General features: G+C 38.8%; 1 protein-coding gene across 5 annotated transcripts in view; it reads left to right on the top strand.

The window, feature by feature from the left end:
* The window catches only part of LOC115429814 (mediator of RNA polymerase II transcription subunit 13-like), a 205,558-nt gene that overhangs the window by 153,720 nt on the left and 37,257 nt on the right, over nt 1–14,581 (top strand). For all 5 annotated transcript variants that reach the window (XM_030149546.1, XM_030149548.1, XM_030149549.1 and 2 more), the window contains 5 exons: nt 3,471–3,616; nt 6,954–7,157; nt 9,873–10,037; nt 12,635–12,791; nt 12,892–12,996. In XM_030149546.1, the coding sequence (XP_030005406.1) occupies nt 3,471–3,616; nt 6,954–7,157; nt 9,873–10,037; nt 12,635–12,791; nt 12,892–12,996 (777 nt within the window). The remainder of the gene's footprint in view (nt 1–3,470; nt 3,617–6,953; nt 7,158–9,872; nt 10,038–12,634; nt 12,792–12,891; nt 12,997–14,581) is intronic.

The raw sequence follows: 14,581 nt of genomic DNA, 5'->3' as shown, positions 1-14,581 counted from the left end.
ACTGAATTATTCACCTCCTCCTCTTTCTCTCACACTCGTTTGCTCTCTCCCTCTTCATTTTTTTCACTGTGCATCCTTTTTTCCTTCCCTGTACTCCCGTTTTTCCTTTTCGTCTCACTGTCATGAACCCCCTTAATTTTTGTACCTCTATATCTCACTACTTTTTTCTTTCTCCTGTCCTCTTTCTTATCTCTGTTCTCACTTCCTCTTCTTTCCATCATCACCTTCGCTCCCCTTCCCTTTCTCTTCTGTTCTCTTCTCCTCCCCTCTCTCTATCTCTATCTCTCTCCAGTACCGTCAGCCCTGAGGCAAGTCTCAGCCATCACTCCTCTTCATTTATTAATACCTGTACTCATACCACAAGTGCACACAGCATCCTCACATTTCTGTCTGCTGTTCTCACACACGTCCACATTTGCCTGCTGCACAAATGTCCCAGAGGATGCGAGGTGCCCCGAGTGTCCACACACTCACACCCGCTTAGTGTGCAGGAAAATGCCCTTTGTAAAAGGACAGGGAGCATCAATCTCCCAGCTAAGTCAACCTACAGTTTGATGCGCTTTTTGTAGTTCTGCTTTTCTAAGACTCACACTTTAAACAGTCTAATAGATCTAGTTTAAATTGTTTCACATTTGTTGTTCATTAGATAAATTGGTTTATAACAATCCATCAATACTAATTGTTTACCTCATTACACTTTCCTCTTACACGTTGCTAAATGGCTTTCATTATTTTCTTTCATTGGTATTCTTTGGTTTTGCTCCTAATAGCAGAATAATTTGACATTGCCAAGGTTCTTATTGTCTAATCTACGAACAGTAATTTCTGTTACACGAAAGGCTGCTGCCACTACTTCAAAGAGATAGTGAGCTCATGTAAAGAAAAAAGATGATTTCTGTCAGTGATTCCTTGCTCTCTAGTCGTAGTTTTTACATAGGTCTCAAAGGACTTTTGTGTTTCTGTACACACACTAGTCCCAATCAGTACACAGCTTATAAAAAGATATTATAATAATATAAACAGAATTATTAGCATGAAAAGGAGATACATTTTAATTGATGCTTCATTTCTTCACATTTGGAGTACCAAAACAAGCAGCAGCCCAATCTAGGTTTTAGACAGAGTTTCAGCTATACATGCATATATAACATAAGAAAATATCATGTCAACAAATATTCATCACAATTCATCTATATACACGTGAATGAGGCAAAGCAGCCAAATGTTTCAAGTCCATGTCAATTAGAATCACTTTGAATGCATTTAATGAGACCACCTCCTTAAGTTTCAGGGTGCTTGGTTCCAAGCAGAGGGGTTGTGGGCTGTGGTTTGAAAAAAAAAATCTTCAGGTATTTCGTTTTGTTGTAAATCCAGTAGCCAATTGTCAAAACTGCTTTCCACAGTCTGCATCATTGTGCTACACACTGGCAAAGGGAATCAGCTCACACCTAACATCATATCATACTGTCTGAATAACTTGATGGTGACCAGATGTATAGGTGAACCAAACATGTTTACAGCCAAAGTACAAGAAAACTGTTTTGGTCATTTTAATACAATTAATACAAGGACAAAAAAATGGGAACTATTCCTATATGCTGGGCGGCAGCTCCACTTTAAACCTCCAATGAAAGCACGGCTTCAAATCACTTGGGTACCAAAAGTTTAAGGACCTACATTGATACTCATTAGTTTGCTGCTGCATACAGAAAGTGCACAGTCACATAGAAATTGAGTAAATACAGTTACAAACAACTTATGCAAATGTTGTCATGACTACAGGACAAGTAATTTTATTTTTCATATGTTTTTGCAGTCATTTTTAAATAGCCTTTTGCATCCTTTATGGACCAGCTGCCACTGGTAGGAAGATAATAGGAAAATGTAGCTTCCTGTTTTTCAGTAGACTGCTTATAGATCCTAAAGTGTGGCTGTTAGTTGGACAGGTTCTCCTGACTCGCAGCTGTTCCCTTGAGCTTCCTCATGCAGCTATATATAGCTCTTCATATGGTGTAATGATGCAGTGAGGACAGGGTTGGAGGGCAGTGACATTGAAAGCATTTTGACTCATGTGTCGCCAAGATGTGAATTGTGCCAGTGATGGAAAAGTGCCATGTATGTACTGGTTGCATGTTAGGGTGCATGTGTTTTGGTATGACATAGAGGGACTAAATGTGCAGTGTCAGTTTGAGGGTGACGTGCTTTAATGTATATGTATGGGCTCCAGCTCTACCCTCCCTCCTTAGATTGGGCAGACCAGTGTTCAAACCACATGCTGTTCCTGGGCTTTGTTTTTTTTTTTTCCTGCAAGAGCATCAGGAATGTTTATGGAGCAGAGAAATCGGCCTTGGATCTCTGTCTTTTGGGGTGAACTTAGCGCCATCTGGAGGCCATCACACTCACTGCAGCATCATAGTTCAGTCCCTCAAGACCGTGTTTGGTTCTGCCCATGACTGACTGTGGAACTGGCCATTTTATTGAATTTGATGATCCATTACTGTTCAAATGGAGGTCCAGCTCCCTCAGGGCAAAGGCGATATTGCATAGGCAGCAGGGTAATCACTAGGAGATTACAGTACCTGCTGACTTTATTGTCATTCTGATATATATAAGCCAAGGTGGTAAGAGCTTTATAGATTAAAAATATACATCAGTGATCCCATCTTGGTAGTTAATGATTTCCAGCCCGCCCACTGCTATATGGATTGCAAAAAGGCCGCAACAATTACTCCATGGTGATTAAAAAAAAATGCATGATGAACTATGCCCGAGCTATGTAATAAAGAGTGCTGCATATGTAAACACATAGTCACTGCGATCAGTCACAAGCAAATGAGGATTTATACCTGCAATAAGGAGCCTGTGTGGGGAAATGATGAAGATGATCAATGCAGAGCAGAGCTTTCACAAAGACATGTTCTGAGTGTGTTTGCCAAATTGCAGTTTGGAGAAAAACACTCATCATCTGTCATGCTAGCAGCATTATTCATGTTCTACATTCATTTTATGAAATATGTTAGGTATATGTTTAATCTCATTTCATTTCAGAATTGTAGGATTTTTAAATACATTTTGATCCAAATTTTATTACGTCCGTAATTGTATAGTCACAGGCTGTACTGTTTCTGTTCATTATGATGAACAGCAGCTAATTTTGATTTAGATATTGATTGCCAGTCATAGTTCTTGAAAACAATAAGACGTGATGCAAAATAAAAAAATATATTACTCCTTAAATGCATTAAAATTAAAATAGTGAATCTGGATTCAGAATGTAAGGAGTAGAGAGTATCGATGTATGTGTTCAAATGTAGGGGGTAAAAGAAAAATGTAAATACTGAAGTGCAAACATCTGGGAACTCTCCTTAAGTACAGTTATTTTCCACATCTGTCACCAGTGGTGTTCTTTGTCCATTGCAGTTCAGAGTGAAGCCTCATTATATGAACCCCGTTTTTTTTTTTTTTCTCAGCGAACACCTATCCTGTTCCTTCTCCTTTTTCCTCCACGGAGAGAGCAACGTGTGCACAAGTGTAGAGATCGCCCAGCACCAGCCTGCATATCACATCAAGGAGCACCACATACGCCTTGCGCAGACCTCCATCACACCAGTGCAAGGTAACAGCACCACTCTGTTGTTTGTGTTCTTCTCTAAATATAAAGAAAATCATGTAAATATTTTACACTGAAGATTCAAAAAGGGCAAGATGGAAAGGTATGAGAATGCACAATAAAATTATGATGTTAACAAAATCAGACATTGCTATAATTATACTAATATCACTATTAACCCTTAAAGACCCAAAGCTACTTTTGTGGCAGTTCCCAAATGAATTCTTCTCTCTATTTAACCTTTCTAAAGTGATTTATCACTATTAATTTAATATTATCATCTGTTTTTTTTTGTTTTTTTTTTAATTTTTCAATGAAAATGGGATATTTTCCTATATTTCTATTATTTCCCAGTTTGGGATAAATAAAGTGCATCTATCTATCTATCTATCTATCTATCTATCTATCTATCTATCTATCTATCTATCTATCTATCTATCTATCTATCTATCTATCTATCTATCTATCTATCTATCTATCTGTCTGTCTGTCTGTCTGTCTGTCTGTCTGTCTGTCTGTCTGTCTGTCTGTCTGTCTGTCTGTCTGTCTGTCTGTCTGTCTGTCTGTCTGTCTGTCTATCTATCTGTCTGTCTGTCTATTGATCTGTCTGTCTGTCTCTCTGTCTGTCTGTCTGCCTACAGGTACATCTCAAAAAATTATATCATGAAAAAGTTCAATATTTTTTGTCACTCATTTCAGAAAGTGAAACCCTCTATTATATAGACTCACTAGACATAGAGTGAAATATTTCAAGCCTTATTTCTTAAAATTTTGATGTTTATGGCTCACAGAGAATGAAAACCCAAAATTCAGTGTCTCAGAAAATTAGAATATTGAGAATATTGCTTAAAATCAATAAAAAAAAATTGATATTTAAACAGAAATGTCAGGCTTCTGAAAAGTATGTTCATTTGTATGTACTCAATACTTGGTTAGGCCTCCTTTTACATGAATTACAGCATCAATGTGGTGTGGCATGGAGGCAATCAGCCTGCGGCACTACTCAGGTGTAGCGGAAGCCCAGGTTGCTTTGATAGCGGCCTTCAGGTCATCTGCATTGTTGGATCTGGTGTCTCTCATCTTCCTCTTGACAATACTCCATAAATTCTCTATGGGGTTCAGGTCAGGTGAGTTTTCTGGCCAATCAAGCACAGTAAGACCATGGTCATTGAACCAGCTTTTGGTACCTTTGGCATTTTCCTGCTGGAAGATGAAATCAGCATCTCCATAAAGTTTGTCAGCAGAAGGAAGCATGAAGTGTTCTAAAATGTCCTGGTAGATGGCTGTGTTGACTGTGGACTTCAGAAAACACAGTGGACCAACACCAGCAGATGCTATGGCAGACCAAATCTGTGGACTGTGGAAAGTCCAAAGTCCTCTTTTCAGATGAAAGTACATTTTGCATGTCATTTGGAAATCAAGGTCACAGAGTTTGGAGGAAGAGTGGAGAGGCAAAGAATCCACATTACTTGAGGTCCAGTGTGAAGTTTCCGCAGTCAGTGATGATTTGGGCTGTCATGGCATCTGCTGGTGTTGGTCCACTGTGTTTTCTGAAGTCTACAGTCAACGCAGCCATCTACCAGGACATTTTAGAGCACTTCATGCTTCCTTCTGCTGACAAACTTTACGGAGATGCTGATTTCATTTTCCAGCAGGACTTGGTACCTGCCCACACTGCCAAAGGTACCAAAAGCTGGTTCAGTGACCTTGGTGTTACTGTGTTTGATTGGCCAGAAAACTCACCTGACTTGAACCCCAGAGAGAATCTACAGAGTATTGTCAAGAGGAAGATGAGAGACACCAGATCCAACAATGCAGATGACCTGAAGGCCACTATCAAAGCAACCTGGGCTTCCATTACACCTGAGCAGTGCCACAGGCTGATCGCCTCCATGCCACACCACATTGATGCAGTAATTTACGTAAAAGGAGAACCAACTAAGTCTTGAGTTTCTAGAAATGAACATACTTTTCAGAAGCCTGACATTTCTGTTTAAAATATCAATTTTGTATTGATTTTATGCAATATTCTAATTTTCTGAGACACTGAATTTTGGGTTTTCATTCTCTGTAAGCCACAAACATCAAAATTTCAAGAAATAAGGCTTGAAATATTTCACTCTATGTCTAAAGAGTCTATAGAATATATAGGTTTCACTTTCTGAAATGAGTGACAAAACTATTAAACTTTTTCATGATATTCAAATTTTTTTGAGATGTACCTGTATCTGTCTGTCTGTCTATCTGTCTGTCTGTCTGTCTGTCTGTCTATCTAATTTACTGATCGTGTAGCTGTTCATAAAAGTTCAGAATAAATTCAAAGGCTACATCAAACTGGGAAAAAAATGAGGAAAAAGTGACTTTTTCAACAAAGTATATCATTAACTGAACATAAAAACATGCATCTCCATCCACTGTCATTGATCAGACTCCATTGGTTTTACTGGTGGATCAGTGTTGTAGAAGATGATGGTGTTTCCATGCTCACTGTGGAGCTTCTGAATGTCCAAATGGGTCATAACTGATGACCATGAAAAGATGAAAAATTGCACTTTACACCAATTATTTACATGTATTGATAGGTTTAGTGTCATTGTAAGTCAATATCCACTTAATTAAGATGGCCAAGAAACATCACCTTTGTTTTTAGTGCCAATATAATCAGCTTCACTATTATATGACACACTGGCACACTGAACCTTTATCTCACGGCTCAAACTCATTTTACTTCAGGGGCCACATTCGGCCCAATATGATTTCAAATGGCCTGGATCAGTGTAATAATAACAGAGAAATCAGTAAAATTACATGCTGAAAACATTTGCATCTACAAACTATGGTTTAAAAAATGGAATAATATGAACAACCATGAACAACCTTAAATTTCTTGCAAAATATTAGTGAAATCTTAACAATATTTTGCCTCAGTTTATCATTTATACATGTGCATTACATCTTACAGATCATGGTGGATTTACAAATAAACAAAACATTTAGTAACAGGCAATATTGGTAAAATTGCATTTCCTTCTCCCAAGACATTTCATGTTCATATTCGTTCAGATTGTTCACACTTTTTTGTGAACGGATAGTGTGTAAGCGTAATTATTTTCATTTTTTACACTAAAAGAAAAATAAATATTTGCACTTGTCATCATTTATAGGTAATTATTATAGGATTTTACTGTAATTTTTGCACTTCATCCTGCGGGACGGATTGGACACTTTGGCCCGCAGGCCATATGTTTAGATCCCCTGCTTTAACTAATACAATAAGTTTTGGTTCTACCAGCTTGCCCTTATTCTTGTTCTCTAAAAGTCTGTTTTCACCCTCCCTCTGCAGTGGTCTTGAGTCCATACGGCCTGAGTGGTACTCTAACAGGTCAGGCCTACAAGATGAGCGACCCTGCAGCACGGAAGCTGATGGAGGAATGGAGCTACTTCTACCCCATGGTACTTCAGCAGAAAGAGGGAGGCGGGGAGAAGGAGAAAGACACTGGCCAAGCTTATGATCGCAACTGTCATGTGGCAGTGGAGGTTATTGTAGGTACGTGTCAAACATTTTTCATTGTGGAAGAATTTTAACTCATCCAGTTAGCCTTTTGTTGTGTCCAGTCCACGCTGTAGCCATGTTGTATTATTGTAAAGTACACTGGAGATGTTTTCAGCATGAGAACACCAATAAAAGCACATCCGATCACAATGATGTTGCTCAGAGAGGGAGCTACAAATACACCGATTGCCTTCTGTCTCCAGGTAGTTTGAAAGGAGGTATTAGTGGACAGGGTGCTGTTTGAGTGCATTTGGGCAGTATTGATCCTCTTACTTTGTTAACACATCTCTGAGTGGAATAGACCGCTTCGGTGTCGACGTCGCAGTCTCCGTCACCGCAGTTGCACACACAGTTTGGTGGCAGAAAAACACTGTATGTCAACAGAGGTAAATGGAGAGATCGGAGAGAATAGAGGGAAAAGAGGAGGAAAAATGTGTTGCTGTGCTGTAGGTTGTCAGAATCGAAATGCTAGAAAAAAGATACCTTCACTTTTACCGAATACCGTTGTTAAAGACGCCATTTGAGTCAAACTGTACTGTACTGTGAACTTTAGTGCTAATTGATCACTGTTCTGGGGCATTAAACTACATTAAGTTATGTTTTTTAGTAAGCGCTTTAGAATGTCCCTCTTCTTCCACAGCTGTCGGACTGAAACAGCGTAACATCTTCAAACCATCGACTTGTGAGTGCCATGAGTTTCACGTAGGGCTGACGTGCACTGACCTTACAAGAAAATAATTCATGAAGTGGCCGTGGGTCTGACGTAGGAAGGTCTCAAGGCACCCTTACGAAGACCGTGACAACTGTATATGGTGTTATTACAACTCAAACGGCCAACATTTTACTCAACAAAAATTCAGATTTTTACACAAAATACATCCTCCTTTCTTTTCTCAAAAAGAGTTCAACTGCTCTGTTGTACACATTATCTATGGGGTACTGGGGTCGTAGTTCGTGGAGTGAAAGTGACGGACAAATCCTTTTCCTGGTTGTGACCAGCTTGCTAGCTTTGAAATTGTCCGACCGTTCTTAAAGATGTCCAGCTTTTCTGGAAAACTCCATCTTGAAAATGGCTCTGACAAAAATTCTGCTTCCAAATCCATTTCTTCTCCTCCTTCAGCCATTGTGGGTTGACAAAACAGCGATTAAACAAACACAACTATATTTTTCTTTGTGCAGCTCGCTACAGATGCAGTTTGCCAGCTTTGGCTAGTACACTCTCTGACTATCCAATCACAGGGTGTGAATACACTGACGTCACCGTACGCTTGCTAGAGGGCCTTCGTGTTGCCAACTCAAAATCTGATTGGTTGAAGCAACAGTGTCATCAAGACTTATGCTTCACTAGAGGGCCTGCAGAACTGATTGTGAAGGCCTCCAGGCAGACTACTTTGACTTTGACCCTGCCTGGCAACAAATGATGGCTGAAATGTGATTGGTTAAAAGCTTTGATATGAAAAGACATGTCTGGAAGCAGCACAACCAGGGGAAAAGTTATGAAAGGAAGCAGACAGACCATTTGGAATTATTTAATAAGTATTCATGGACAAAATATAATTAACATCAGTCTGTGATTCAGATACTTTTTTAGGCCAGCAGAGAAGGCCTTGCAGGCCCTGACGGCCCACCACTGAGGAACTGTCAGGAAAGGTCGAGTGTTCAAGATACAAATATATACATAAGGCCATTAAAAACACACGGCTGAAACATGTGGTGTAATTTCCAGAAAATTATTTGCTCAGGTGCCTATTTGGTATATGTTGCTCACGAGATGAGTAACACAGTTAACAGCTGTACTTTTTTCATTCCCGACATGTGTGACATCGGTGTTTGGACTAATCCCTTAATGTTGGACATTGAGTCAAATCTCTTGTTTGGAGTCACGCTTGACTGATAACTTTAGGTGTGGTCAATAGCCTATATAAAGGCAGCAAAGAAGATTCCGAAATGTTTTTTCCAGCTCAAAATGCCTCAACTTACGATACAACATAGGGAACGCGCCATTGGCACGTTACATGCAGATCTGAGCTGTGGTGAAGTTGCTTGCCGTCTGCGCTGTCATCGCAATATCATAGTCATCCGAGTGCCAGATCAGTGTCAGATCAGATCAGATCCCCCAGAACAAGATTGAGAGACTTGTCAGTTCATACATCATTGCTGCACTGCTTGTTTGGAAGCCAGAGGTGGACATACCTGATATTGAATGTTGACGCTTTCTGAGTACCTGTCTTCAGTGCACTGAATAAACATGTTAAGTTGATCACCATTTGTCCACAATTCATTCTCTAATGACCAATGCTTCCCTCTTGAATATGAAGGTAACTCCAAACCAATTAATTTAATATATTTCCAAATATACATATTATTCTGACCCGTGTGTTTTTAATGGCACTAAGTATACAAATAAGCCTGCTTTGTTGTGGCAGCTTGAAATGATAGTGAAGAGGGTAATGTAAAGAGATGTGAAAATATATGGCACTGAGTGAGTGAGTGGGTGTGTGATTACATTAATGGATGAAGTCATTGCATATAAAACTACTTGTGGTAAATGATCAGGAATGACTTGACGAAGGAGTTGAGAATGTGAAGTGAAATGACTCATAGTAATTTTACAACTCTGTTAAACATTACAGTTGCAGTCATGAGACCTTTCAAAGATTCAAGCTGTTGCATCATACCAGAATATATTCTATATTTGTTTAATTTTAGGTGGAGTGAGGATGACCTACCCAGCAGCCTTTGTGCTCATTGCCCAGGGGGACCTACCAGTGGAGCCGCTCCCACCTGTCCCTGCAGCCCAGGGTCTCCTCAGAGAGCCCAACCACTGCAGCGTCCCCCTCACACCCCCGACGTCACCAGAACAACCCTGCTCAGGTAACAAACTCCACATCAGTCACCACAGTCAGTAGCTTAGAGGTTTCAGATTTTTACTAGTCTTACTTTACTTTACTTTTATTTCCATTTTAGTTTAGGTTTTTTGGTGCTAACCTTCCAGTATCTGGGTGAGCATATTTTGCACACTTTGCACTTCATGTTATAAAAGGTCATATTATTTTTCCAAATTTGTATTAGGTGAGGATACAAAAGTTGTTCATTTTTCCCACAATTTTTAAATCTGACCTGGCCACTAAAATCAACACATCGTAAACAATGGAAAATTACTGCAGTAGCACCCTTCTCCGAAGTGGGTTGAAAATTTGACGTAGCACAAAAAACAATAATGCATTTTTGTTGATAATCATTGACATATGCCAGGCTGCAAAAAAAAGCAATCCAAGGTTTATGTAATATATGTGTGTGTGTGTGTGGGGGGGGGGGTTGCATTAAAAAAAGTTTGTTTACATGACAAACATGGCATTTAATTTCTTTTAAAAATACAACTATTATTGAGTATTAATTTTTTTTTGGTTACAGCTCAAGTTGACGAAATACAAAAAAAAAAAAAAATTCTTACAAAGATAAAAACAAACTGTATCAAAAATATTTTGACATTACTACAGTGCTGTGCAGACATGCTTTTGGTGGTTAGAAGAACCTTTCTGGGCTGGATACCAGAGGGTTAAGTATATGCAGAATTTTAGATGTGTTTTTATTTATTTTAGTGTCTATTTATTAGTCTGATTCATTAATTAGCAAGAAATGCAAAAAATGTGGAGTTGAAAAAACAAAGCTGTTGATGTCGTGGCTAAATAATAGTGAAGTACATGGTTCAAACAATATGCAGAAGTGTAAGAAGCTACAGATTGTACTAGCGCGCATACAGTCACGTCATCAACCAAAAACTATTGTTTGTCTTTGATACGTAAAATATTAACAGAATGTGAGTTAAGATGCAGCAACTCTAGACAATGATGTTTGCTACTGTGTATGAATGTTATCTGATAGTTGCTCTTAGTTTGCTGATGGTACATTTACCAACAGCAACATAACAGTTATTTTATTAGTAGTAATGTACCAACAAATGAATATAAAGTTTGCTAAAAGTGTTTGAATCTAGACACAGTCTAGACATTTTCTTAACATCATATAAGAAAATTATATGTTCGTTAGTCATTAGTTTACTGTCATAAAGCTATGTTCGGAACGTTTCTGGACATGGATATTCTGACGTGAATTTTTACCTCCAGCTAATAACGTCATCATGCAAAACGTGCTTGCAGAACTCTCCAGAAACGTAACGACTGGTTGTAGCTTTTTGTATGAAATTGTGGCTGTATTGGCTTTTGCTTTAGAACATAACAACTGTTACAGCTATACTGTATGATGTGGCATTTTTACACTTTTCTTTTGTTATATTAAAATGCTCCTAATAAGCGTATGTTAAACTAAAATGTAAAAGAAATCCACCAGGTATTGAAACTCAAAAATGCTTAATTCTCATATATTGCTCATATTTCTGATAAAATTCTGACCAATCATTTTATTCAGTCTGAATAAAATAACTGGCCAAACCGGGCTGAGCCTCCTGTCAATTATCCATTATGGCCGTCAGGCATCCGATTCATTATCGCCGTCCCCGCATCTGAAATGGGTACCTCTGAATCTGACGCTGCACTCGTGCTGCTCCTCCTGTCACTGACCACAGTCTACTGTCAAGGATGTGTATGGATAGAACTCAAATGCACATGTGGAAGGGAAAAAATGGATTTGTTAACAGAAACAACAACCAAGGGGAACAAACAGGAGTCCGGTGAATGAAGGAAAAAGATATAAGTCCGGAAGTCAGCTGTCCTGGACTCCACAGACAGGTCTCAGCTCAGCTTTTATGACTGTGGGACTCATACAAGTATATGTACTTGGTGTCACACAATATATGATTATGTAGGATGACAAATGTATGGACTGTGACAACAACCTCAAATGTCCACGGAAAATTCGCGGAGGCCGCGTGTTCACAGTGCTCGCGCCCATCGCATGGACAACTCATCAGCTGGGCGATGTGAAGACACTGGCCCAGCGCTGCACAGGCCAGACCCTTAAATACAGGGTCTACAGATGAAACAGGAGCCGCGGCAGGTGGTTAATGTATCTGATTGCTGAGGGAGGGGTCCGCGGACACGCCGATGCAGACCTCCGCCTCCACCTCCGCTTCCACCGCGCGCATCAGTTGAGAGGAGGAGAGCTTCAGAGCTCAGGCAGGGGGAAGCGGGCGGGGCTTTGGAGGGAGGCGGGTTGTTCATGTTCAAACTTTCACCAAGTGCTGTGAGAAATGCCACATTGGTAGGTAAAGCTTTAAACAAAGAAATGTTTTATTTTGCCATTTTCCATTTCTTTTCCTGTGATACGCACTCTCCTCATTCTCTGTCTTACTCATTTAAAGAGCAGACAGGAGGGGTGAAACAAATTAAAATGCCACATATTTTACCTTTTAGTTCAGTTAACATTATTTTTCCACTGCTAGTCAATTTTTTGTGAGCTATAATATCCCTTATGCTTCCATATAAAACATTGCTCTGTTTGTTGTTTCTCAGCGGACAGTGGCTTTGTGACGTCAGCCTCCAGTGTCCCCACACCAGACAGCAGCATGGGAATCACAAACATCAGCCCAAAGCATTCTGGGAAGAAAATAACTTGTCAGGTGGTCCATCAGGCCTGGAGGGAGTGCTACGTTAATCAGCCTCAGCACGTGTAAGTAAATTTTGAGTGGGCTATTTCTGAAGTTTAGAGTATTATTGAAGTGCAGTGATGCAGATGAGCCCAGCCTCACCTGGCTGTTTGATCCCTGCAGACGGACTCAGCCCACTGATGTAATGCCTAAGAAAGAGGTGCCAAATGGAGTAACCACATGGGACTTCAATGATCTAGGGGCCAGAGCGCCCTGCAGCTGCTCCAGGTACTGACCAGGTTACAACATATTCAGTATCAGCAGCATATTATCATGCACTGTATCTAAAAATCAACTAAGATCTTCTGGATTAATGTATTTTGCAAATTGCCTCAAGTAAGACTTAACTCATAAAGACCCAAACAACTGCCAAAAGGCCAAAAGCATCTACTAACCTAAAATGTTTAATAACTGTTGATCCATTAATCCTATCAATACATGTAAATAATTGGTGTAAAATGCAGTGTTTCATCTTTTCATGGTCATCTGATATGGCCCACTTGGATGTTCAGAGGCTCCCTAGTGAACGTGGAAACACTGTCATCTTCTGCAACTCTGATTCACCAGTAAAACCCTCGGAGTTGGAGTGGATGGAGATATTTGTTTTATGTTCAGTTAATGATAATGCTATATTTTGCTGTAAAAGTCACTTTTTCTTTAGTGTTCTTTGTTTTGATATAATAGCCTTTGAATTTACTTTGAGCTATAATGAACATCTGCATGATCAGTGAATAAAAATATAAGAAAATACCTGACTTACACTGAAAAATGCAAACTGCAGAACATTATATTGTAATAAACGGTGATAAATCACTTATGAAAAGTTAGATTTAGAGGAAAAATCATTTGGAAGTTGACACAAAAGTAGATCTAGTTCTTTAAGGGTCAATAGTAATGTTAGTATAATTAAAGTAATGTCTGATTTCCTTCAACATGAACTGAAGATGTGAGACTCTATTACTTTATGAAAAACACCTACTTTGTCAGAGCAAGATCAACAAGATGATAATTATCAAATCCTTTGAAACTGGACTAAGCAGCAACATCTCCATAATAATTTCAACAGCTTATCTAATCTTCTACACTTATACTGTATGGACCAAAGTATTGGGACACGTTGAATTCAGGTGTTTCTTTTCTAATGGCTCTGGGCTACAAAACAATAATGACAAATGTCATAATATAGTTTCATATTGTGATAAACATCACTGCATTGTATTGGTTAGTTTTGTTTAAATTATCTTTGCTTCGAAAATGTCTCAGAGATGGTTTTAACTTTATTTCTGTCAACAGTGATTTGTTTTTTTTTGTTTTGTTTAATTTATCCATGACTGTGATTTTAAATGTTCTACTTTTAAATTTCTAAAATATTTTTCATACTGACTGTAAAAAATAATTTTCTACCACAACCGACCATCTACTTTCATGATATCTCACTTAGAAAGAAATATCTTCCATTAAACTTTAAGGAAATGTTGATGTTTCTAAACTATATGGACAAAGATATTGGGACACATCATGGCTACAACTTTTAAGATGTCCTGTTCATGCTGATTTGAGATATTATAAGGGGTCACACTAAATAATAACTTTAACCTTCGCAACACATTTAGTTTCCTTTTCTGTGTATCTTTTAAGACTGTGTACATATTTCCTGTATTTTCTTGTTGTATCTGAAGAAAAGACAATGAGAAATAAATATGTATGATCAGTTCAGTTTTACAATAACAACAAAGCTATAGGTTGCCCAATACTTTTGCACAGTACTGTGTGACTAATAAAACGTAAAAAGGGAGATTGTTGTTAATCCTTA

This window comes from Sphaeramia orbicularis, chromosome 12 (genome assembly GCF_902148855.1).
Source record: "Sphaeramia orbicularis chromosome 12, fSphaOr1.1, whole genome shotgun sequence".
NCBI classification, from domain to species: domain Eukaryota; kingdom Metazoa; phylum Chordata; class Actinopteri; order Kurtiformes; family Apogonidae; genus Sphaeramia; species Sphaeramia orbicularis.
This window is presented reverse-complemented; position numbering and strand designations above follow the sequence as displayed.